The 24,528-nt window shown below is 42.3% G+C and overlaps 1 protein-coding gene across 1 annotated transcript in view; it reads left to right on the forward strand.

The window, feature by feature from the left end:
- The window catches only part of FAM83B (family with sequence similarity 83 member B), a 126,417-nt gene extending 109,685 nt beyond the window's left edge, over positions 1 to 16,732 (forward strand). Inside the window, exons 4-5 of the mRNA XM_040428575.1 lie at positions 8,732 to 8,856; positions 13,808 to 16,732. Of these exons, the coding sequence (XP_040284509.1) occupies positions 8,732 to 8,856; positions 13,808 to 16,259 (2,577 nt within the window). The 3' untranslated portion in view covers positions 16,260 to 16,732. The remainder of the gene's footprint in view (positions 1 to 8,731; positions 8,857 to 13,807) is intronic.
- Positions 16,733 to 24,528: the final 7,796 nt, after the last annotated feature.

Genomic DNA, 24,528 nt, shown 5'->3' on the forward strand with positions numbered 1-24,528 from the left:
GTCTTGTATGACCTTATGGGGGACGAAAAGTGTAAAATAAAAAAAATAAAAATAAAAGGTTGAAAAAAAAAAAGTTTCACATGTAAAAAAAAAAAAGTCCCCAAGTAAGGAACGAAAAAAAAAAAAAAAAAATAGAAAAAATAAAAAAAGTATACATATTAGGTATTGCCGCGTCCGTAAAAACCAGCTCTATAAAAATATCACATGACCTAACCCCTCGGATGAACACCGTAAAAAAAAAAAAAAAAAAAATGGCAAAACAAGCAATTTTTGTCACCTTGCATCACAAAAAGTGCAACACCAAGTGATCAAAAACGCATATGTCCCACAAAATAGTACCAATAAAACCGTCACCTCATCCCGCAAAAAATGAGCCCCTACATAAGAAAATCTCTCAAAAAATAAAAAAACTATAGCTCTTAGAACATGGAGACACTAAAACATCATTTTTTTGGTTTCAAAAATGCTATTATTGTGTTAAAGTGAAACAAATAAAAAAAAGTATACATATTAGGTATTGCCGCGTCCGTAAAAACCAGCTCTATAAAAATATCACATGACCTAACCCTCGGGTGAACACCGTAAAAAAAAAAAAAAAAACTGTGTCAAAACAAGCAATTTTTGTCACCTTGCATCACAAAAGGTGCAACACCAAGTGATCAAAAACGCGTATGTCCCACAAAATGGTACCAATAAAACCGTCACCTCATCCTGCAAAAAATGAGCCCCTACATAAGAAAATCTCTCAAAAAATAAAAAAACTATAGCTCTCTGAACATGGACACATTAAAACATAATTTTTTTGTTTCAAAAATGCTATTATTGTGTAAAACTTTAATAAATGAGAAAAAGTATACATATTAGGTATCGCCACGTCCGTAACGATCTGCTCTAAATAAATGTCACTTGACTGAACCCCTCAGGTGAACGCTGTAAAAATAAATAAATAGAAACTGTGCTAAAACAACCAATTTTTTGGTCACCTTGCCCCATAAAGTGTTATAATGAATCATCAAAAAATCATATGTACCCAAAAATAGTACTAATAAAACTGGCACCTTATCCCCTAGTTTCCAAAATGGGGTCACTTCTTGGGGGTTTCTACTGTAAGGGTGCATCAGGGGGCTTCAAATGGGACATGGCATCTAAAAACCATGTGGAGTTCCTTTTCTTCTGCGCCCTGCCGTGTGCCCATACAGCAGTTTATGACCACATGTGGGGTGTTTCTGTAAACCGCAGAATCTGGGTAATAAATATTGAGTTTTGTTTGGCTGTTAACCATCGATGTGTTAAAGAAAAAAATTGATTAAAATGGAAAATCTGCCAAAAAAGTGAAATTTAAAAATTTGATCTCCATTTTCCTTTAATTCTTGTGGAACGCCTAAAGGGTTAACAAAGTTTGTAAAATCGGTTTTGAATACCTTGAAGGGTGTAGTTTCTACAATGGGGTCATTTATGGGGGTATCCACTATGTAAGCCCCACAAAGTGACTTCAGACCTGAACTGGTCCTTATAAAATGGGTTTTGGCAATTTTCTTATAAATTTGAAGAATTGCTTCTAAACTTCTAAGCCTTCTAACGTCCTAAAAAAATAAAATGACATTTCCAAAATGATGCCAACATAAAGTAGACATATGGGTAATGTTAAATAATAAATATTTTATGAGGTATCACTTTCTGTTTTAAAAGCAGAGAAATTGAAATTTAGAAAATTGCGAATTTTTCAAATTTTTGGGTAAATTTGGGATTTTTTCATAAATAAAGGTGAAATATTTTGACTCAAATTTATGATTATCATGAAGTACAATGTGTCACGAGAAAACAATCTCTGAATAACTTGGATAAATAAAGGCGTTCCAAAGTTATTACCACATAAAGTGAGATATGTCAGTTTTGCTAAATTTGGCCTGGTCAGGAAGGGGGAAAATGGCCCGGATGGGAAGTGGTTAAAAACAACACCCATTTTAGGCAATATCCTACATCTGGTGCCTTTGCAGCATTTGTCAGTGTGAAATACAAGCTTGAAATACTGCAATAATTTTCTTGGTTTAAAAAAGCACCCATATTTGGCAATACACAACATCTGGGGCCTATGTTGTATTTCTTAATGTGAAATACAAGCTTGAAATACTGCAAATTCTGGGTTTAAAAAACACAAATTTTTGGCAAAATACTAAATTTGCGGCCTTTTCTGCATCTGTCAGTGTAAAATACATACGTTAGATAGTGCTGTTATATTCTGTAATAAAAAAAACACCCATTTTGGGCAAGATCCTAAAATTGCGGAGAATGAGGAGAGCGTCAAATAAGGGACGTGGCCCCGGTCGTGGTGCTGCTGGTGGAGGTCCTGTTGCAGGGAGAGGACGTGGTCGATCTGTGCCAGATACATGCACAAGTGAAACTCTTTCTTCAGGTGCCAGTAGGCGACAGAACCTTCAGCGTTATTTGGCCGGGCCTAATGCGGCTCTATGAATGGTGAGGCCAGAACAAGTACAGGCGATAGTAGATTGGGTTGCTGACAGTGCCTGCAGTTCCTTCACATTGTCTCCCACCCAGTCTCCTGCTAAAAGATCAGAGTTGGCACCTGAAGCCGATGTCCATCAGTTTTTCACCTCACCCCCTTGCAAATCAGCAAAGCAGTCTGAGCCCCAAGTCATGGAACAATCTCTTCTGCTTTTTGATGACTCTGCTAGCAGGGTTTCCCAGGGCCATTCACATAGCCCTGCCCCAGAAGTGGAAGAGATTGAGTGCACCGATGCCCAACCACTTATGTTTCAGGATGAATACATGGGAGGACCACTGCAGCACGTCTCGGATGATGACGAAACACAGGTGCCAACTGCTGTGGCTTTCTGCAGTGCGCAGACCGACAAGGAGGGAAGGGGTGAAGACTGGGTGGAAGATGATGTGGAGGACGATGAGGTCCTCGACCCCACATGGAATCAAGGTCATGCGAGTGACCTGTGTAGTTCAGAGGAAGAGGTGGTGGTCGCACAGAGCCACCAGCACAGCAGAAGAGGGAGCAGGGTGCCAAAGTGGAGCGGCCGTCCCCTAAACAGTACGCCTGCTACTGCAAGGGACCGAGCACACCAAAGCCAGCTCAAAAGAGTTCCCTGGCGTGGCAGTTCTTCAGACAATGTGCTGATGACAAGACACAAGTGGTTTGCACGCTGTGCAATCAGAGCCTGAAGCGAGACATAAACGTTCTCAACCTGAGCACAACCTGCATGACCAGTCAACTAAGTGCAAAGCACGAGCTGCAGTGAAGTAGACACCTCAAAAACAAAGAAAGGTCTCTGGCTCCTCCTGCTTCCTCCTGTTTCCTCTTCTGCTGCAGTATTGCAGGGCACTTCAGTTTGGCTCCCGTTGCTTCCTCCTCCTACTCCGCTTCCTCATCCTCTACTACCTCCTCATCCGGTCAGCGTAACACCTTCACCACCAACTTCAGCACAGCCATGGGTAAACGACAGCAGGCAGTTTTAAAACGTATCTGTTTGGGGTACAAACCCCACACCGTGCAGGAGCTGTGGACGGGCATGGAACAACAGACCGATGAGTGGCTGGTGCCAGTAAACCTCAAGCCCGGCCTGGTGGTGTGCGAAATCTCGTAGCAGCTCTGAGACTAGGCGGTTTGACGCACATTCCTTGCCTGTCGCATGTGCTGAACTTGGTGGTGCAGAGGTTTCTTAAAAATGACCCCGATATGTCAGAGCTGCTGCAAAAAGTGTGGGCCGTCTGTGCGCGCTTTCGGTGTTCTCACCCTGCTGCTGCTCCTCTGTCAGCGCTGCAGCATAACTTCGGCCTTCCCACTCACCAACTCATATGCGACTTGCCCACAAGGTGGAACTCCATCTTGCACATGTTGGCCAGACTGTGCGAGCAGCAGCAGGCGATAGTGGAGTTTCAGCTGCAGCACGCACGGGTGAGTCACTCTGCGGAAAAGCACCACTTCACCACCAATGACTGGGCTTCCATGCGAGACTTGTGTTCCTTGTTGCGCTGTTTTGAGTACTCCACCAACATGGCCAGTGCCGATAACGCCGTTCTCAGCGTTACTATCCCACTTCTATGCCTCCTTGAAAAAACGCTGCTGGCGATGATGGAAGAGGATGTGGCACAGGAGGAGGAGGAAGAAAGATCATTTCATAGGGTTTCCGGCCAGTCATCCACAAGTGGCTCCGAGGGTGGGTTCCTGCACCCACAAACGCCAGGTACACAATTGTCCAGCCAGGGCACAGTTCTGGAGGATGACGAGGTAAAGGATGAGGAGGAGGAGATGAAGGAGAAGGAACCGTGTTCACAGCAGGGTAGCACCCAAACCAGCTCATGGCCATCACTGGTGCATGGCTGGGGGGACACAGAGGACACAGATGATATACCTCCCACAGAGGACAGCTTGTCGTTGCCTCTGGGCAGCCTGGCAAACATGAGCACTTACATGCTGCAGTGTCTCAGCAACGACCGCCGAGTTGCCCACATTCTAACTTGTGGTGATTACTGGGTGGCCACGCTGCTGGATCCCCGTTACAAGGACAACGTACCGTCCTTAATTCCATCACTGGAGCGTGATTGTAAGATGCGCGAGTACAAGTGCACGCTGGTGGCATTCCCACCTGACAGCGGGGGCACAGTGGTAGCACAGGGCAAAGGCAGAGGAGGAGGAAGAGGTCGCCAACGCAGCTGGGTCACCACCAGCACCTCAGAAGGCAGGGTCAAAATGTGTAAAAGCTTTGTCAGCATGCCACAACAAACAGCACCACCAGCTGATATGGAACGTGTTAGCAGGAGGCAGCATTTCAGCAACATGGTGGAGCAGTATGTGTGCTCACACCTATATGTACTGAATGATGTGTCTGCCCCCTTCAACTTCTGGGTCTCCAAATTGGGCACATGACCTGAGCTTGCCCTTTACGCCTTGGAGGTGCTGGCCTGTCCTGCAGCCAATGTATTGTCTAAACTTGTGTTTAGCATGGCAGGGGGCGTTATCACAGACAAGCGCAGCCGCCTGTCCACAGCCAATGTGGACAAGCTCACGTTCATTAAAATGAACCAGGCATGGATCCCACAGGATTTGTCCGTGCCTTGTGCAGAATAGACATGTATACCGGCCTTACCCAGCCATTGTTATACTACAGCGCAATTGCTAGTTTGTTGTATTTTTGATATTACCCATTCTTTTGGGGTGTACCCTAATTAAAAAAATAAAAATAAAATAAAAACCAAAAACCAGTGTTGGCTAACCCTTCCTCCTCCACCGCCGTTTTACCTACACCGCTACAACCACCGCCGCCTCAACCTCCTACTCCATATGGACCTCCATCTCATTCATCAAAATTATTTTTTAATTTGTACGTATTTTATTTTATGTCATTTCAATAATTTGTCTGTTACATTTTCGGGTGAAATTCACCAATTTTTGGCTCGGATATACCCCTGCTCTACCTAGTAGACAGGTAAACAAATTTCACTAATTTTTCTGTTACATTGTTGGGTGACATTCACCAATTTTTGGCTGTGATATACCCCTGCTCTACCTAGTGGACAGGATAATTAATTTCACTCATTTTTCTGTTACATAGTTGGGCGACATTCACCAATTTATGGCTGTGATATACCCCTGCTCTACCTAGTGGACAGGTTAATAAATTTCACAAATTTGTCTGTTACATTGTCGGGTGAAATTCACCAATTTTTGGCTGTGATATACCCCTGCTCTACCTAGTAGACAAGTTAATAAATTTCACTATTATTTTTGTTACACTGTCGGGTGACATTCACCAATTTTTGACTGTGATATACCCCTGCTCTACCTAGTAGATAGGTTAATAAATTTCACTAATTTTTCTGTTACATTGTCGGGTGACATTCAGCAATTTTTGGCTGTGATATACCCCTGTTCTACCTAGTGGACAGGTTAATAAATTTCACTAATTTTTCTGTTACATATTTGGGTGACATTCACCAATTTTTGGCTGTGATATACCCCTGCCCTACCTATTGGACAGGTTAATAAATTTCACAAATTTTTCTGTTACATAGTTGAGTGACAAACAGAGCCCTTGAAGCACTCAGTGGATGTTTGGAGCTGGAGTAGGGTTCCCACCCCTTCTATAGTAGATACAAAGACTCCAGCCAAGTCGTATTTAGTGCAATTTGTTTTATTTGCATATCAATGGTGGTTGCTGCGGCGGAGTGACGTTTCGGCACCTCCGTGCCTTCATCAGACTAGTGCCGCTGGTGGAGGGAGTCACAAAGGTGTGGACGCAGTCGGGAGTAAACATGCGGTAGTACCGCTGACAGGTATAGGTGACATTCATAAATTTTTGGCTGTGATATACCCATGCTCTACCTAGTGGACAGGTTAATAAATTTCACAAATTTTTCTGTTACATTGTCGGGTGACATTTACCAGCTTTTGGCTGATAAACCCCTACTCTATCTAGTGGACAGGTTAATAAATTTCACAAATTTGTCTGTTACATTTTTGGGTGACATTCACAAATTTTTGGCTGTGATATACCCCTGCTCTACCTAGTAGACAGGTTAATAAATTTCACAAATTTTTCTGTTACATTGTCGGGTGATATTCACCAATTTTTGGCTGTGATATACCCCTGCTCTACCTAGTAGACAGGTTAATAAATTTCACAAATTTTTCTGTTACATTGTCCGGTGACATTCACCAATTTTTGGCTGTGATATACCCCTGCTCTACCTAGTAGATAGGTTAATAAATTTCACAAATTTTTCTGTTACATTGTCGGGTGACATTCATCAATTTTTGGCTGTGATATACCCCTGCTCTACCTAGTGGACAGGTTAATAAATTTCACTAATTGTTCTGTTACATTGTCGGGTGACATTCACAAATTTTTGGCTGTGATATACCCCTGCTCTATCTAGTGGACAGGTTAAAAAATTTCACTAATTTTTCTGTTACATAGTTGGGTGACATTCAGCAATTCTTGGCTGTGATATACCCCTGCTCTACCTAGTGGACAGGTTAATACATTTCACTAATTTGTCTGTTACATTTTTGGGTGACATTCACCAATTTTTGGCTGTGATATACCCCTGCTCTACCTAGTGGACAGGTTAATACATTTCACTCATTTGTCTGTTACATTTTTGGGTGACATTCACCAATTTTTGGCTGTGATATACCCCTGTTCTACCTAGTGGACAGGTTAATAAATTTCACTAACTTTTCTGTTACATAGATGGGTGACATTCATACATTTTTGGCTGTGATATACCCCTGCTCTACCTAGTGGACAGGTTAATAAATTTCACAAATTTTTCTGTTCCATTGTCAGATGACATTTTACCACTTTTGCCATAAATAAACCCCTGCTGTGCATAGGTCATAGGGACCGAAATTTTTAAAAATCGTCTGTTCCATTGGTGGGTGACATTAACCCATTTCTGGCGATGAAAAATCCCTGCTCTGCATAGGTGACAGGGAATAAAATTTCAAAAATTTGCCTTTAAGGCTACTTTCACACTAGCGTTCAGAGCGAGTCCGTCTGATGTCTGCTCAGACGGATCCGCTCCTATAATGCAGACGTTTGTATCCGTTCAGAACGGATCCGTCTGCATTATAGTTTGAAAAAAAACTAAGTCTGAAAGTAGCCTGAACGGATCCGTCCAGACTTTACATTGAAAGTCAATAGGGGACGGATCCGTTTGAAGATTGAGCCATATGGTGTCATCTTCAAGTGGATCCGTCCCCATTGACTTCCATTGTAAGTCTGGACGGATACGCTTGCCTCCGCACGGCCAAGCGGACACCCGAACGCTGCAAGCAGCGTTCAGGTGTCCGCTTGCTGAGCGGAGGCTGAACGCCGCCAGACTGATGCATTCTGAGCGGATCCGCGTCCACTCAGAATGCATTAGGGCTGGACGGATGCGTTCAGGGACGCTTGTGAGCCCCTTCAAACGGAGCTCACGAGCGGACACCCGAACGCAGGTGTGACACGTGCCCCCTCCTTTCCTTCGATGCTTCAACTTTAACAACTTGTCCCACATTTCCGCTTGATCACATTGGTGCCATTGACCTCCCTTGGATGTGGTATCTCTTTCTCACGCTCCCTCTCCGGCATGGAACCCTGATTCGGCGTTAACCGTGATCAACATGGTAGGCACAGAAAAGAACATCGGAAGTTGATAGAGAAGATATCCAAATGGATGGTGGTCGTCACGGAGACGTGCGATCAGGCAGAAGTTATCTAGAGTCAACAAAGCAGCAGCAGGGCCTCTCCTGTTTAATGTTTCCAAATCAAATATACTTCAGTGACATTCCCTATAATTTTTTGATAATCATTCCAATAACAGGGCATCTTAAGAGTCCTGTATTGTTATTTATCATCACTACCTCCCCGAGTCGGGAGTGGGTAATTGCCGCGCGCCCCCTCCCTTCCTTCGAAGGATCGGCTTCAATAATTTGTCCCACATTTCTGCTCAATCACATTTAATTTCATACATTAACCTTCCTTGGATGTGGTCTCCCTTTCTCACGCTCCCTTTCCGGCGTGGAACCCTGATTTGTGTGTCCAACCATTAATGTATACATTTTCTGTGCACACGAAATGTATGACAAAAACGTGATGTGAACCCACCTTTACACATCAGATGTAAGCACACTGAGATACCTGATCTAGAAATATACTTCATAGTGATTCCTTGACACTGTGTGTTATATTTAATACTTACTATTATTTTTTTGTTACAGAACATGAGAGTACGAACAGTCAAAGGACAAGAATATTTTTCTAAGTCAGGAGCAAAATTCTGTGGAAAAATGGAACAGAAGTTTCTACTAGTTGACTGTGAGAGGGTCATGTATGGAACTTACAGGTAAAATGCATGTTAATGTATTTTTAATGATCGCATCAATGATGATGGTGGGGATTTTTCTTATTACTATTCTTCTTCTTCTTCTTCTTCTTCTTCTTCTTCTTCTTCTTCTTATTATTATTATTATTATTATTATTATTATTATTATTGGAGTTATGGTATGTTAGATTTTAATTCCTCAGATCACAAAACAAAACAACTTAAAAGGGATATTTGGCTCAACAGTAACAATTTTATTTATTTTTTCCTGTGGCCAGATATTTCTGTTTGGTATGTTACCTCCTGTTGCTTGTTTGAATCCATCCCAGGATGTCCACCTAATGCCCATGAACTCAGTTACACTGCAGAGATTCTATAAAATACAGACTGGGGTAGCCAATAAGAATCGGCATGTTAATAACCACTTCTCATTGGCTCAGAATAATAGCAAGTAGGTAATATCAGTATCCAGGACAGGAGCATTTTTTTTAAATGATTCTAGTCGGAAAATTGTCATATTTTGTGTCATCTAACAGAGAAATTAAATATATAATCATGGGGCATTCTTTACATATTTCTGTTTGACACATTTATAAAATATTTAGACCTCTACTTCACCGGAACTAAAATTTTTGCCTAATGTCTAATTATAATTCAAAACATGATCAAAGACAAATAGCTCATTTTCTCAAGACAAGGGTGTTGAGAACACTGCAGTTTTCTAATGATAAGGCTAGGAGTTCTAAGCATTAATATGTTTGGTCAGCATAGCATTAAAGCAATGACTGAAATATTGTTGCTTTACTGTACGCTGTTCAGAGACCATGCACTAAGGAGCTTGCTTTCTAGTCAAATGATCTTTACTCTAAAAATTCACAAGTGACTTAGTCCTATTCCCAAATACATTTTAGGAATTAAAAATGTATGTTTATGTATGAACTGATTATTTTGTCCTAAACTATATAATTGTGAAAAATAGTGATGAACAGTGATGAACTTGATTAACACTTTTTTTCTCTTTTGCATTAGAATTATTAAATAGGTTTTCCAGGCTTGAAAAAAAAAAATCAAAGAATGCTGTATATGTTAAAGTGGATTTCCAGTCCTTTTATTTTGATGGAGTATCTTGAGGATAGGCCATCATTCCCTTCAGTACCGAGCCACTTTTCTCCGTAGGGCTCTTTCACACTTGCGTTGTTCTGTTCCGGCATAGAGTTCCGTCGTCGGGGCTCTATACCGGAAGAATCCTGATCAGGATTATCCCCATGCATTCTGAATGGAGAGAAATCCGTTCAGGATGCATCAGGATGTCTTCAGTTCCGGAACGGAACGTTTTTTGGCCACAGAAAATACTGCAGCATGCTGCGCTTTTTGCTCCGGTCAAAAATCCTGAACACTTGCCGCAAGGCCGGATCCGGAATTAATGCCCATTGAAAGGCATTAATCCGGATCCGGCCTTAAGCTAAACGTCGTTTTGGCGCATTACCGGATCCGACGTTTAGCTTTTTCTGAATGGTTACCATGGCTGCCAGGACACTAAAGTCCTGTTTGCCATGGTAAAGTGTAGTGGGGAACGGGGGAGCAGTATACTTACCGTCCGTGCGGCTCCCGGGGCGCTTCAGAGTGACGTCAGGGCGCCCCACGCGCATGGATGACGTGATCGCATGGATCACGTCATCCATGCGCATGGGGCGCCCTGACGTCATTCTGGAGCGCCCCGGGAGCCGCACGGACGGTAACTATACTGCTCCCCCGCTCCCCACTACTACTATGGCAACCAGGACTTTAATAGCGTCCTGGGTGCCATAGTAACACTCAACGCATTTTGAAGACGGATCCGTCTTCAAATGCTTTCAGTTAACTTGCGTTTTTCCGGATCCGGCGGGCACCTCTAGCAAATGGAGTACACGACGGATCCGGACAACGCAAGTGTGAAAGAGGCCTTAAAGAGGTTGTCCGGGTTTAGAGATGAACCCAGACATAACTCCTTATTTACCTCTCTAGCCCCTCTGAGTGCTCGGATATTCTCACTTGCCCTGCGCTGCATAGTATGCTAGACAGCGGTTTCTTCGGAGCAGTATGCCCTGTCACATCACCAGCACTAATGGCGGTCTTTAGCGCTGCCCTAGCTTGTAAAACTGCCCAGAGCAGCGATAAAGACAACCAATTAGTGCTGGTGACATCACAGGGAACACTGCTAGGCAGAAATCAATTTTAACAAGTTTTTTTTTATGTTTTACCACTTTTACACAAAGCATTTTTCCAAACAAAATCATGTTTTTGCAGCACCATTTTCTCAGAGACATATTTTGTGGGGGCTCATTTTTTGTAGGATGTGGTGATGTGTTCATTGATACTGCTTTTTGGTATATAGTACTTTTTGATAACTTAATATAACACTTTTTTGGCAGTTTTGACAGTTTTTTGAATTTATATTTTTACAACATTCACCTGAGGAGGAAGAATATGTGATATTGTATAGAGCAGCAATTTTATTTAATTTTTTTCAGTTTTACACAATAAAAGCAAAATTTTTATAACAAAATCATATTTTTGCAATGCCATATTCTGAGAGCCATTTTTTTCCAATGGTCCTGTTTGGGGACTCATTTTTTGTGGGATGAGGTGACATTTTTATTAGTACCATTTTGGGATACATAGTACTTCTTGAACACTTGATATTACACTTTTTGTGAGGGAAGGTGACCAAAAATAAATCTGTTTAGGCACAATTTTTATAGCATTTCTCTGAGGGGGTAGATCACGTGAAATTTTATAGATCCGGTCGTTACAGACAGAGCGATATTTAACTCCTACATGACATTCGTTATACATGTACGGCATATGTCTTTAAAGATAGCGCCCACTTTGAAGCAGAGAGAGTGCCATAGCTACCGGCTGCCTGCTGTTTCATACTGCAGACACCCATGGCTAAAGTCAGTAATGCCGATCATGGATATTTAACCCCTCATATGCTGTGGTCAAATGTGAGAGGCTGGAAATCCAGAAGTGTGCTTCATAGGCATTGTTTTAGCACATTACCTCCCAAAAAAGTGAACAAAAAGTGATCAAAAAGTCATCCACACCCTAAAATAATATTAACAAAAACAACAGATCATATGAGCCCTCATACTTCTCCATAGACATAACTATTGAAAAAAAAAGACAACTTTTGTGACCAGAGCTACTGCAGAACAGCTGATCAGCAGAGGTGCGTAGTGTTGCAGCAAATATTGATGGTCTGTTCTGAGGTAAGGACATCAGTAAAATGGACCAGAAAACTTATGTAACCCCTTCAACCTCTGTGACATACCTGTATGTAACGGTGGCTGAGGGACTGGCGGTGGGTGACGGCTGTAACATACAGCAAGCAACCAGCTGCAATGATGGGAAATGGTGATCGTGCCGAATCCCGTCATTTAACCCCCCAGATGCCGCAATCAACACCTATCATGGCATCTGTGGGCCAAGGCAGAGAGATATGTCTCCCTCTGCCTTCCGATCGGAGTCCACGTGGTGAATTCATGGGGCTCTAATCAGTTACCAAGGCAGCCTGGACGCTTCTGAAGGTTACCTTGCTGCAATGGTAAGCTCTCTGCATAGCTCAGCAGAGAGAATCTGAAAATCCTGTTTACCCTAATAGATCTCTATGAGGTGCATTGGACAAGGGATCAAAAGATCCCAGGTTCTAGCCCCCTATGAGGTTTAAAAGTTATTATTAAATAGTTTGAATCACCCCCCTTTCCCAATTTTACATATATTTAGCAAAATATATTAATAAAAAAAGAAACATACCAGGTATTGCAATGTCAAAAAGTGTCTGAACTATTAAAATAATGTAAAAAAAATTCCATGTGGAAAAAATGAAAACTGATTTGCTATTTTTAGGCACCTTTCCCCCTTCAAGATTAAAATTTAATAACAGTGATCAAAATGTTGTATTTACCACAAAAATGGTACCAATAAAAACTACAGTTCTTTCTGTAAAAAAAAAAAAAACAAGCCCTCATACAACTCTCTAGACTGAAATATAAAAAGTTATGGCTGTCAGAAAACAGTGATGCAAAGAACATTTTTCTTTTTTTCAAAGGTTTTTATTTTTATAAAAGTACTTTTTAAAGAAAGACAAAATAAAACCCATACATGTTTGGTATCGCTATATTCATATTAAAGGGAACTTGTCATCAACTTTATGCTGCCCATACTAGCAGCAGCATAAAGTAGAGACAAGAGAGTGGATTTCAGAGGTATGTCATTTATAAGTTAAAAGTAAGTGGTTGCCGAGAACCAACATCACAATCATTGCAGACTGGGCCTGGAAAAGAGTCACGGGCATCTGAGAAGAGTCCTGGTTATTCATGAATTCCTGCTCTCACTGCCCACCTGCTGATGATTGACAGTCTTCTACCTTAGCTTTCTCCCTTTCTATCTAGGAGAGAACTGCCAATCATCAGCAGATGGGCTGGAGAGCAGGAGATTATGAATAACCATGACTCTTCTCAGGTAGATTTGACTCTTCTCCAGGCCTGGGCTGCAATGATTATGATGCTGGTTCTCGGCAACCACTTACTTTTAGCTCATGAGTGACACACCGCTGAAATCAGCATTTCTGTCACTAATTTATGCTACCCTCAGTGAGGTCAGTATAAAGTTGATGACAGGTTCCCTTTAATGGGTTGGTGCATGACTTTAATGTTTTTGAGTGATTAAAAGCTATTGCACTGCCTGCATGGTTCCCGCACTAGACATATCCTAGTTCAGGGGTCAGAAAACTTTGACACTAAAGCTGCTGTGAAACTACAACTCACTGCATTCACACTTGCTTGGCTGTTCAACACATTTTCATAGGTACAAATCTGCTGACAAATGCCCTTTAAAAGTTTTAGGAGACACTAAATATAAGTAAATTTCAATGTGTAAGTTATATCTTATTATTTTGCTAATCATTTTTTATTTATTTCTTTTATTGAAGCTTCATGTGGTCATATGAAAAAGTTCACTTGAGTATGATTCAAGTAATCACTGGAAAACTAGTGGAGTGCTTTGATGAGGAATTTCGAACACTCTATGCTCGTTCCTCTATCCCTGCAGCATTTGGACCAGAGGTATCTGTGACTGGAAAACACCAAAAAATTCCATGGGAAAATGGATCATACCAGAATTCAATATCTTCTTTACTCTCCGCTTCAAGTCAAAGAAGCCTCTTTGGAAGAAAAGAGCAAATAAGCATATTAGATTCTTCATATTTAAAATCAAGAAGTAGATTTGTTAACAATGAGGAAGAAAAATACAATATGAGAAATTTGTCATATAGAGGATTCAATGTTCAAAATAAAGTGAATCAGTTTCAGCAGTTTGAGCGGAATGACAACTGGAAACGACATAGTTATGCAGCAGGAGAAAAGACAGATGTATCTCCTTATTTAATGCTAAATAGAGCTGCAAACAGTAGAATTAATCATCAACCTGTTCACTGGAATAGACATCTTGATGTTGGTAGCATAGGGTCATTATCCAGGGGTGGTTACTCAAGTAATTATAATGGATCTACAACTCAAAGCTATGCTAATCGTTTGTCCCAAATATTAACACCAAATGTTTCTGAAAGAAATTCAAGCGTACGAAGATCTTTTCATGGAACAGACAATCATGTGCGGTCAGTACAGCAGAGAATGCCCACTTTGGAGCACACTACCAAGTCATTTCTTCGAAACTGGAGGATTGAATCATACTTAAATGATCACTCTGATATACCACCAGAATCAAGTGAAATAGAGTTAAACAGAGGCGATGGTAATGAGATAGCTGACAGTTCAATAGATAATTCATTGTACAGTCAGTCAAGACTACGGACATCAATTCTGTACAAGTCAACTTTGCCAGAACAAAAAGAAACCACTAGCAGTACAACAAACTCTTCTCATTCAAATTCAACTATTATTGATTCTCAAGGGAGCCAAACTCCAAAATCTTCACCATTAAATGTTAGGGTTTCAGAGCCGAAAGAAGTTAATCATTTTCCAAGTTATGATACACCACAGACTTATCATCATCACGATGCAGTGAAAAGGCATAGTCTGCAGGTTCCACACAATGCACAACTCATGAACCACAGTTTTAGTTACAATACTAATCCAACACCAGGTTACCTGTACACAGCACTTTCCACCAGCAAACAGCCAGATGGTATTAGGAAACAAAATGACACAATTTTTAAAAGACGCAGCTTGCCGCTCTTTGAAAGTCGTAAGGTAAACTTAGACTCTAGTAACAATGTGATTCCACCAAACTATATTTATACATCACTTGTAAAAAGGCAACAAAAAAACTCAGCATTTCTGACAGATGTCCACAATACTGAAAAGCTAGGAAAAATCACGAGCAATGAAAATCAACTCGTTGGCAGTGATACTGTGCAACCTGTTAAGGAATACTTGTCCACTGAAACATTGGATGAAGACAGCAAAGAGTCCCCGGGCAAGAAAGAAAATAAAGGTTCTCCAAATTTTCTTAAAAAAGGATCAAAGAAACTCAAATCACTGCTCAACCTAGCGCCAGAAAAAAAAGAAAATCTATCTAAAAACAAAACACCTGCATTCTATAGAATGTGCAGCAGTTCTGATACATTGATCTCTGAAGATGATGCTGAACTATGTCCGAAAAAATCTGATTCCAAAAATGATTCTTCTCCTCGGAAGGAGAAAACACTCTCAATGTCACAAATAAGTCTAAATAAAAGTAAAGAAAATGTTACTCTAGGATCTAGTAGATCGAATATAATCCTTTCAGAGGATGACAAATCTAATCGGTCACCAACTATTAGTAGTGTTGAAAATAAATTTCTTGAAAACATAGGTGATGCATCTGCTCCTCGATTTAATACAGAGCAAATCCAATTTCTAGATACAAGGGCCCAAGTCCATAATAATCCTTATGGAAGAGTTATAAATCCTGCAATGCAGAGAGAAGTATTAAGACATCCAAAGGATGGCATTCACCGAGCATCATCTCAGAGAGAGCTACACCATAGTACCATTCCCCATAACATGCAGAGAGAGATGCATTTAAGACACTCGCACAGAGATATACAGCACAAAGAACTACCACGTAGGGATATGAATATAGGACAACCAATGCCAGACTTTTCAAAACCTCAGGAGGACTCCAGCATCTCTCGACCAAATGACAGAAGGGTTTATAGTCGTTTTGAGCAATTTTGCAAGCCAGAAAACAATGTACCCTCTTCTAATACACAACCTATCAACACTTTAGACTATAGAAGTAAGGGAGTTATGCCAAGTTATTCAAGACCACCACAAACATTAAGTTACAACTCAAGTGTTTATAACACGGTCCAACCAAATGAAAATAAATTTGGCAGATTCATGCAAAAATTTGGAAGCTTCATTCACAAGAAACAGTAATAACAAGGACTTTTCAAAATTATAATTGTAAATTGGGTACTGTTTACTAGCTCATCGGTGCAAGAGGATTGGTTGTCTATCCATTTTGTAAAATATGTTTTTTTTTTTTAATAAAAATGTACTGTAAGCTTTATTGCTTGTTATTATTATACCTGTAGATGTACCTGACATGTTTTCTATTTGCAACAACTTCTGATATTAAAGGGGTATTCCTAGTTCAGTAACTGCTTCCCCTCCAAAAAAAATAAAATAAAAGAAGGCACTTATCAAATATATTCATTTTCTTCAGATGTGTCTCCTTCATTTGTTTTGGCTGCCTCTTCAACCTTTGTGTTTACTACTTGTTGTTGGGGTGGCTATAGATTTATGCATTCATAGTGTCAACCTCTTCTTTTCTGAGGCAGGTGGCTGGAGCGTGCATGCACAGTTGCCTTAGAGCTGTTCTGTAAAGTGAACGAGAAAAGAATCAGGAGCATACACTCACAGAGGTGCAACAGCATCATCATACAGTTTGCCTGTTATGTCTCAGACATCATTTTAATATGATATAATATTTTAATGCAAGCTTCCATTTGTGAAGCTCACTGTTGCTCAATTATTAGTTTAACAAACCTATTAGTCATAGGGCTTCACCATTTGTGTCTTACAGTTGGACTATAAACAATTCAATTTGTAAAGTCTTCAGACCCTTTCACTTTTTTAACATTCTGTTATGTTGCAGTCTTGTGCCAAAATAAAATATAAAAAAAAATGAGTTTTCCCCTTCAGTCTGCACTCAATCCCTATTACTGAAAAAGTGAAAACTTAGAAATATTTTCAAGTTTACTAAAAAAAAAAAAAAAATTTCATATGGGCAAGAGAATTCAGAATCTTTGCTATGACTAGAGATGAGCGAATTGAAATTGACAAAGTGGAATATGATCCGAATTTCAGGAAAAATTTGATTCGCACCAAATCCGAATTTCCTGATGCTTTGTAGTAGCGAATCACATTTTTTTTCCGAAAATGGCTGCTCCACATGTTAGGACATGGAGCAAAGAACTCTGAGAAGGCAGGATCACCCATACTGACATTCATGGCCCTGTGATGTCACAGTCCTATAAATAGCATCAGCCATCTTGGATTCAGCCATTTTCCAGTGTGCTTAGTGCAGGGAGAGACGTTAGCAGGCGCTAGGGAAAGTGGTAGGAAAAACTTGAAAACTTTTATTTTGCTGAATAGAATTCCAGGGAAAGGTCATTAGAAGTGTAGGGAAAGGATAGGGAGGAATTATTCCACACTATAAAAGCAGAACAGAGTCCAATAGCAAAGTGTACAGCCGGGTTAATAGGAGCAATCCTATTTCACCTTGCTGCACTGACTGGGGATCCAAATTGCTATTATACTGCTGCCTTCAGGTTTGCAAAAGATGTTACCTCTGTAATTTGAACAAACCTTGCTTGTTGTTGGGGTGCAAGTGCTGCGTGATACAGCCATTAACAGGGTGTATTACTAGGAAATATTTATATGTCTTATTAGCCCTTGCGCAGTGCAGTTATATGTTCTAAAGCATTTTTGGGGTATATTAGTGCAAAAAAAAGGGCTTATTAGCTGTTGTGGGGTGAAGTGAGAAAATTACATGTATTAGTGGAAAACAAAAAGTATTATTTGCCGTTCAGCAGTGCAGTTATATGTTCTAAAGCCTTTTTTGGTATGTATTAGTGGGAAAAAAAGAGCTTTTAGCCGTTTAGCAGTGCCGTTTTATGTAAAAAACAAATAAAAGCGGCCAAACTAGAGACCGAGAGATTAATTGCCAAAGAGAGTAAAACTAACCCTAAAATGTTCTTAAATTATATAAATGTTAAAAAGTATAAATCTGAAGGTGTCGGCACTTTAAAGAGTAATGAGGGGGGAGTCGCAGAGAGCGACGAGGAGAAAGCAAAGCTGTTAAATATTTTTTTCTCCAATGTATTCACTGAGGAAAATAAACTGTCAGATGAAATGCTGAATGTTGAAATAAATTCTCCATTAAAAGTGTCCTGTCTGACCCACCCAGGAAGAAGTACAACAGCGACTTAAAAAGATTAAAATAGACAAATCGCCAGGAACGGATGGCATACACCCCCGTATCCTAAGGGAATTAAGTAATGTCATAGCCAGACCCTTATTTCTGATATTTGCAGATTCTATACTGACAGGGAATGTCCCACAGGATTGGCGCATGGCAAATGTGGTGCCAATATTCAAAAAGGGTCCAAAAACAGAGCCTGGAAACTATAGGCCGGTAAGTTTAACATCTTGAAGCACCAAAAAACAAATATATCATAAATATCTCGCATGGAGTTATTCGTATTATCACCTACACAGCTCAGAGAGCAACCACACAGAGAGTAATTTTAATTAATTATTCTTTATTAGATATCCAACATGATAGATGGTATATCAGTTAAAAAACATATACAAAAGACAGTACATACTGGGAACAGATCGGTGTTACAATAAATGTATAAAAACAGAGTAAGCTCCAAACCAATAAGGGACTAGTATCCCCCCGTACACAGTAGCGCAGTATCAGCTAGGTGGGGCGCATATAGCAATAGAGGCATCCAGAGCATACATACACCAACACTCCAAACATTTAAGGGAGTGTAAGCCTGGATGCCGCCCACAACAAGCGGAGACTGCAGGAGATAAGGGGGGAAAAAACACTGTTTAAAGTGCAAATGCAATAAATACCTACTGACCCTGGTCTGAAACAGCCGCCCGACGATCGTTTCGCAAAGTGCTTCCTCTTGGGGCCTACTGAACTACTCCATACTGATCTCCTATATACTCCAGCCATCTACATTCATCCAATCAACACACACCTACTCAGCTTTCCATGATTGATCAAATCAGTTACTCCAGGCCGTGGGGAACATGCCCAACCAATAGTCAGTCGTGTTCAGTCTCGTCATCAGTCACCTGATCAAATGGTATCGGCACCGCCCACCTCTCTCTCCAGATCATATTGCGGCACCGTTCAATCCTGCGCTTTGAATACTATTGTACCTATCCTCTCAGTCTGAACACGACTGACTATTGGTTGGGCATGTTCCCCACGGCCTGGAGTAACTGATTTGATCAATCATGGAAAGCTGAGTAGGTGTGTGTTGATTGGATGAATGTAGATGGCTGGAGTATATAGGAGATCAGTATGGAGTAGTTCAGTAGGCCCCAAGAGGAAGCACTTTGCGAAACGATCGTCGGGCGGCTGTTTCAGACCAGGGTCAGTAGGTATTTATTGCATTTGCACTTTAAACAGTGTTTTTTCCCCCCTTATCTCCTGCAGTCTCCGCTTGTTGTGGGCGGCATCCAGGCTTACACTCCCTTAAATGTTTGGAGTGTTGGTGTATGTATGCTCTGGATGCCTCTATTGCTATATGCGCCCCACCTAGCTGATACTGCGCTACTGTGTACGGGGGGATACTAGTCCCTTATTGGTTTGGAGCTTACTCTGTTTTTATACATTTATTGTAACACCGATCTGTTCCCAGTATGTACTGTCTTTTGTATATGTTTTTTAACTGATATACCATCTATCATGTTGGATATCTAATAAAGAATAATTAATTAAAATTACTCTCTGTGTGGTTGCTCTCTGAGCTGTGTAGGTGATAATAAGTTTAACATCTGTTGTGGGTAAACTGTTTGAAGGTTTTCTGAGAGATGCTATGTTAGAGCATCTTAACGGAAATAAGCAAATAACGCCATATCAGCATGGCTTTGTGAGGGATCGGTCATGTCAAACTAATTTAATCAGTTTCTATGAGGAGGTAAGTTCTAGACTTGACAGCGGCGAATCAATGGATGTCGTGTATCTGGACTTCTCCAAAGCATTTGACACTGTACCACATAAAAGGTTAGTATATAAAATGAGAATGCTCGGACTGGGAGAAAACGTCTGTATGTGGGTAAGTAACTGGCTGAGTGATAGAAAACAGAGGGTGGTTATTAACGGTACACACTCAGATTGGGTCACTGTCACTAGTGGAGTACCTCAGGGGTCAGTATTGGGCCCTATTCTCTTCAATATATTTATTAATGATCTTGTAGAAGGCTTGCATAGTAAAATATCAATTTTCGCAGATGACACTAAACTGTGTAAAGTAATTAACACTGAATAGGACAGTATACTACTACAGAGGGATCTAGATAGATTGCAGGCTTGGGCAGATAAGTGGCAGATGAGGTTTAACACTGATAAATGTAAAGTTATGCACATGGGAAGGAATAATGCAAGTCACCCGTACATACTAAATGGTAAAATACTCGGTAACACTGACATGGAAAAGGATCTAGGAATTTTAATAAACAGCAAACTAAGCTGCAAAAAACAGTGTCAGGCAGCTGCTGCCAAGGCCAATAGGATAATGGGTTGCATCAAAAGGGGCATAGATGCCCGCGATGAGAACATATTCCTACTACTTTACAAATCACTAGTCAGACCACACATGGAGTACTGTGTACAGTTCTGGGCTCCAGTGAACAAGGCAGACATAGCAGAGCTGGAGAGGGTCCAGAGTAGGGCAACTAAAGTAATAACTGGAATGGGGCAACTACAGTACCCTGAAAGATTATCAAAATTAGGGTTATTCACGTTAGAAAAAAGACGACTGAGGGGAGATCTAATTACTATGTATAAATATATCAGGGGTCAGTACAGAGATCTATCCCATCATCTATTTATCCCCAGGACTGTGACTGTGACGAGGGGACATCCTCTGCGTCTGTAGGAAAGAAGGTTTGTACACAAACATAGAAAAGGATTCTTTACGGTAAGAGCAGTGAGACTATGGAACTCTCTGCCTGAGGAGGTTGTGATGATGAGTACAATAATAGAGTTCAAGAGGGGCCTGGATGTATTTCTGGAGTGTAATAATATTACAGGATATAGCTACTAGAGAGGGGTCGTTGATCCAGGGAGTTATTCTGATTGCCTGATTGGAGTTGGGAAGGAATTTTTCATTCCCCTAAAGTGAGGAAAAATGGCTTCTACCTCACAGGGTTTTTTTTTTGCCTTCCTCTGGATCAACTTGCAGGATGACAGGCCAAACTGGATGGACAAATGTCTTTTTTCGGCCTTATGTACTATGTTAAAGCCGTTTTTGGGGTGCATTAGTGGAAAAAAGGGGCTTATTAGCCGTTGTGTGGTGAAGTGAAAAAATTACAGCCTTTTTTTAGGGTGTATTCATTTCCTTTTTATTTATTTATTTGATCTAATAGCAGTATGTCAGACAGAGAAGTGACAGGCCCTGCACAGTGGAGGGGCAGAGGCCTGAATGTTTTTGGCGCAGGCACAGGTCACAGCAGAGTAAGAAGGCAAGGTAGCAGGGGTCACTTTGAGACCCGGTGTCATCTAGCGGTCGTGTCTTGACCAGCAACCCAGAGGTTCTTGAATGGTTGACTCGATCATCCACTTTAACCCAAGTGACATCAGACACCCCCAGCCAAGAGTCAGTGGGTTCATCAGACACAAACCTTAGGTGGCATGGCCCGGAAGCAAGCTCTGTGCCGTCACCTGTCCTCAACCTGCCTCTGTCATTTTCTGTTCCCTCAGCCAGAGAAGTATTATATGCTGTGGGCTCAGCTCCACTATACAGCGAGGACGAGCTACTAGAGGAGAGTCAGCAGCTACTGCCCAGCCAAGATCTGGAGGAGACATCTGCCGCTTCCTCCAGTAGATGAACAAGTAGTGATAAGGAGAATGGCGAGGGAGCTGGTATTGCGAGCGCTCAGGCTCCTCGCTCAGAGACTGTTGAGGAGGACATCAGTGACATGCAGGCAGTACTCGATGATGATGTAGCTGATCGCAATTGGGAGCCGGGTGAGGAAGGGGCTTCATCATCATCGGGAGAAGAGGGTGGCAGCTTGCGCGTGAGGCAGCAGCGGAACCAGCAAGTCAGTAGCGTGGCCGGGAGTCAGCAGGGTGGCAGCAGTGAGAGGTCGGGAGCCAAACGTGCCCAGGGTAGACCACCCGCTTTGCAGGAGCCTACCTCCCTGGAAAGTTCTGTTGCAGGGGTTCCCAGAGGCTGTGGCCATAGCAGTTAGTCAGTGAGGAGCGTTGGGGGTAAAATCACCTACTCGGCGGAGTGGCAATTTTTTGTTAAGCCGCCGGAGGAGGTAAACATGGCCATTTGCCGAATCTGTGGGCAGTAGCTGAAGCATGGCCAGGATGCCAATGTTGGCACCACTGGCCTGCGTCAACCTATGCAGCTTCACCATAAAGTGGCCTGGGAGAACCGTGGCTCCAATGTGGTGGTCTAGCCTGCTACAGCAACTGATGCATCACCCAGTGGCACGCACCTGATTTCATGCAGTTAATCTCCACCACCTCAGCCGAAGGGAGCTGTTTGTCCTTCCCATTATCTACTGATCCTGATGCTCCTGCTCTTTGCCCTCCTACTCCTAGTCAGTCATTCCCTCAGCAATCGATCACCAAAATGTGACAACAGTATGCGTGCACTCATCCAACGGCACAGAAGCCAAACGTGCTTCTGGCCAAGTTGCTGGTGCTGCAGTGCCTCCATTTCCAAGTGGTGGATTCTGCACCTTTCAGAGAACTGATTGCTTGTGCCGAGCAAAGGTGGAGAGTCCCAAGCCATAATTTTTTTGCCAAAAAGGCAGTACCAGCCCTGCACAAATATGTAGAACAGAAGGTGCGCCAGTCCTTGAGCCTGTCGGTGTCTGCCAAAGTGCACGACAGCGCTGACCTGTGGATCTGTAACTACAGCCAAGGACAATATATGTCCTTTACAACCCATTGGGTAAATGTGGTTCCTGCCCAACCAAACCAGCAACTTGGTTAGGTGACACCGCTTCTGCCTCCACTTTTTCACACCGTTGGTCCTGCGACAATGTCCGCCTCTGCCTTCTCATCCTCCACCGTGTCCTCAGTCTCCACTGCAGGGACAATTCACAGTGCCCCACCAGCATACCACATGTACAGGGCATGACTGTGTCACCCTGTTCTGCACCTAATTTGTCTGGTGACCGACAATGGTGAAGAACATGGTGTCGGCTCTGCGTCAAGGAGGGAAGAGCCATGCACCCTGCATGGAGCATGTGTTCCATCTGGTTGTCAAGTGTTTCCTGAAGTCTTCTGCCCATCTGCAAGAGATCCTGAAAATGGCCAGGAAACTTTGCATGCACTTCCGCCACTCGTAGACCCTCCTTGAGCTGCATCGGCAGAACGGCATCCCCCAACATAGGCTGATATGCAACGTTTCTACCTGTTGGAATTCCACCCTCCATATGTTGAACCGACTATGTGAACAGAGAAAGACCATAAACGATTTCTTGATGATACAGGTGGACAGAGGTAGTCCCCTGTGTAACTTTGATGTTAGCCAGTGGCATCTCATATGTGACACCTGTCATTTGCTGGTGCCCTTTGAGGAGGCTACTTTATTTGTCAGTCGCCAAGACTACGGGTTGAACAAGGTCATTCCACTGATTAATGTCCTGGAAAAGATGCTGATAAATCTGGCTGGTCAGGGTACTGGAGACGTGGCACCTAAATCTCACAGCCACATGAGCCCTGTGGGGGCTGAACTGGAGGAGAAGAAAATTGAAGCACAAGCAATGTGTAGCGAAATGGGTGGTTTTTCTACACAGGTAAAAGGAGAGGAGGAGCAGGAGCAGCTGGAGGAGCAAGAGGGAGATGAGGAATAGGAGGCAGAGGACCCAGACACACCGTGGCAATATGCAGTGGAGATGGACGCAGGGAGTCCCCCGAGTGACTTGTGCAAATGGCCCGCTGCATGCTCAGTTACTTGCGTAGTTACAGCCGAATTGTCACCATTCGGCAAAGGGATGACTTCTGTCTCGCCACCATGTTAGACCCTCGCTACCGTTCCAAAATGGGGACCTTTTTTACACCCGCTGAGAGGGAGGACAAACTGAACTACTATCGAGACCTCCTATGTAGTCAGTTGGCCGCTGCCTATCTGTGCCATTGTCCATCCTTTCGCAGGTCTGCCATGGCTGCTGTGGCGGAGTGGGGTGGCAGGAGCAGTACCAACTCCATCAGCAGCAAATTAAGTCTAGAGTCGCTGGTGAGCAGCTTTCTTCACCCACCTAGTGAAGAAACTACTCACCAGCAGCAGCAGCTAGATAGGGAACAGAACCTGAACCAACAAGTGGTGGCATACTTGTACAGCACCCTTCCACCCCACATTGAAGATCCGCTGGACTACTGGGCAGCCAAACTGGATTTGTGGCCGCAACTGGCAGAGTTTGCCCTGGAAAA

Source organism: Bufo bufo, chromosome 4, assembly GCF_905171765.1.
Source record: "Bufo bufo chromosome 4, aBufBuf1.1, whole genome shotgun sequence".
Classification (NCBI taxonomy): domain Eukaryota; kingdom Metazoa; phylum Chordata; class Amphibia; order Anura; family Bufonidae; genus Bufo; species Bufo bufo.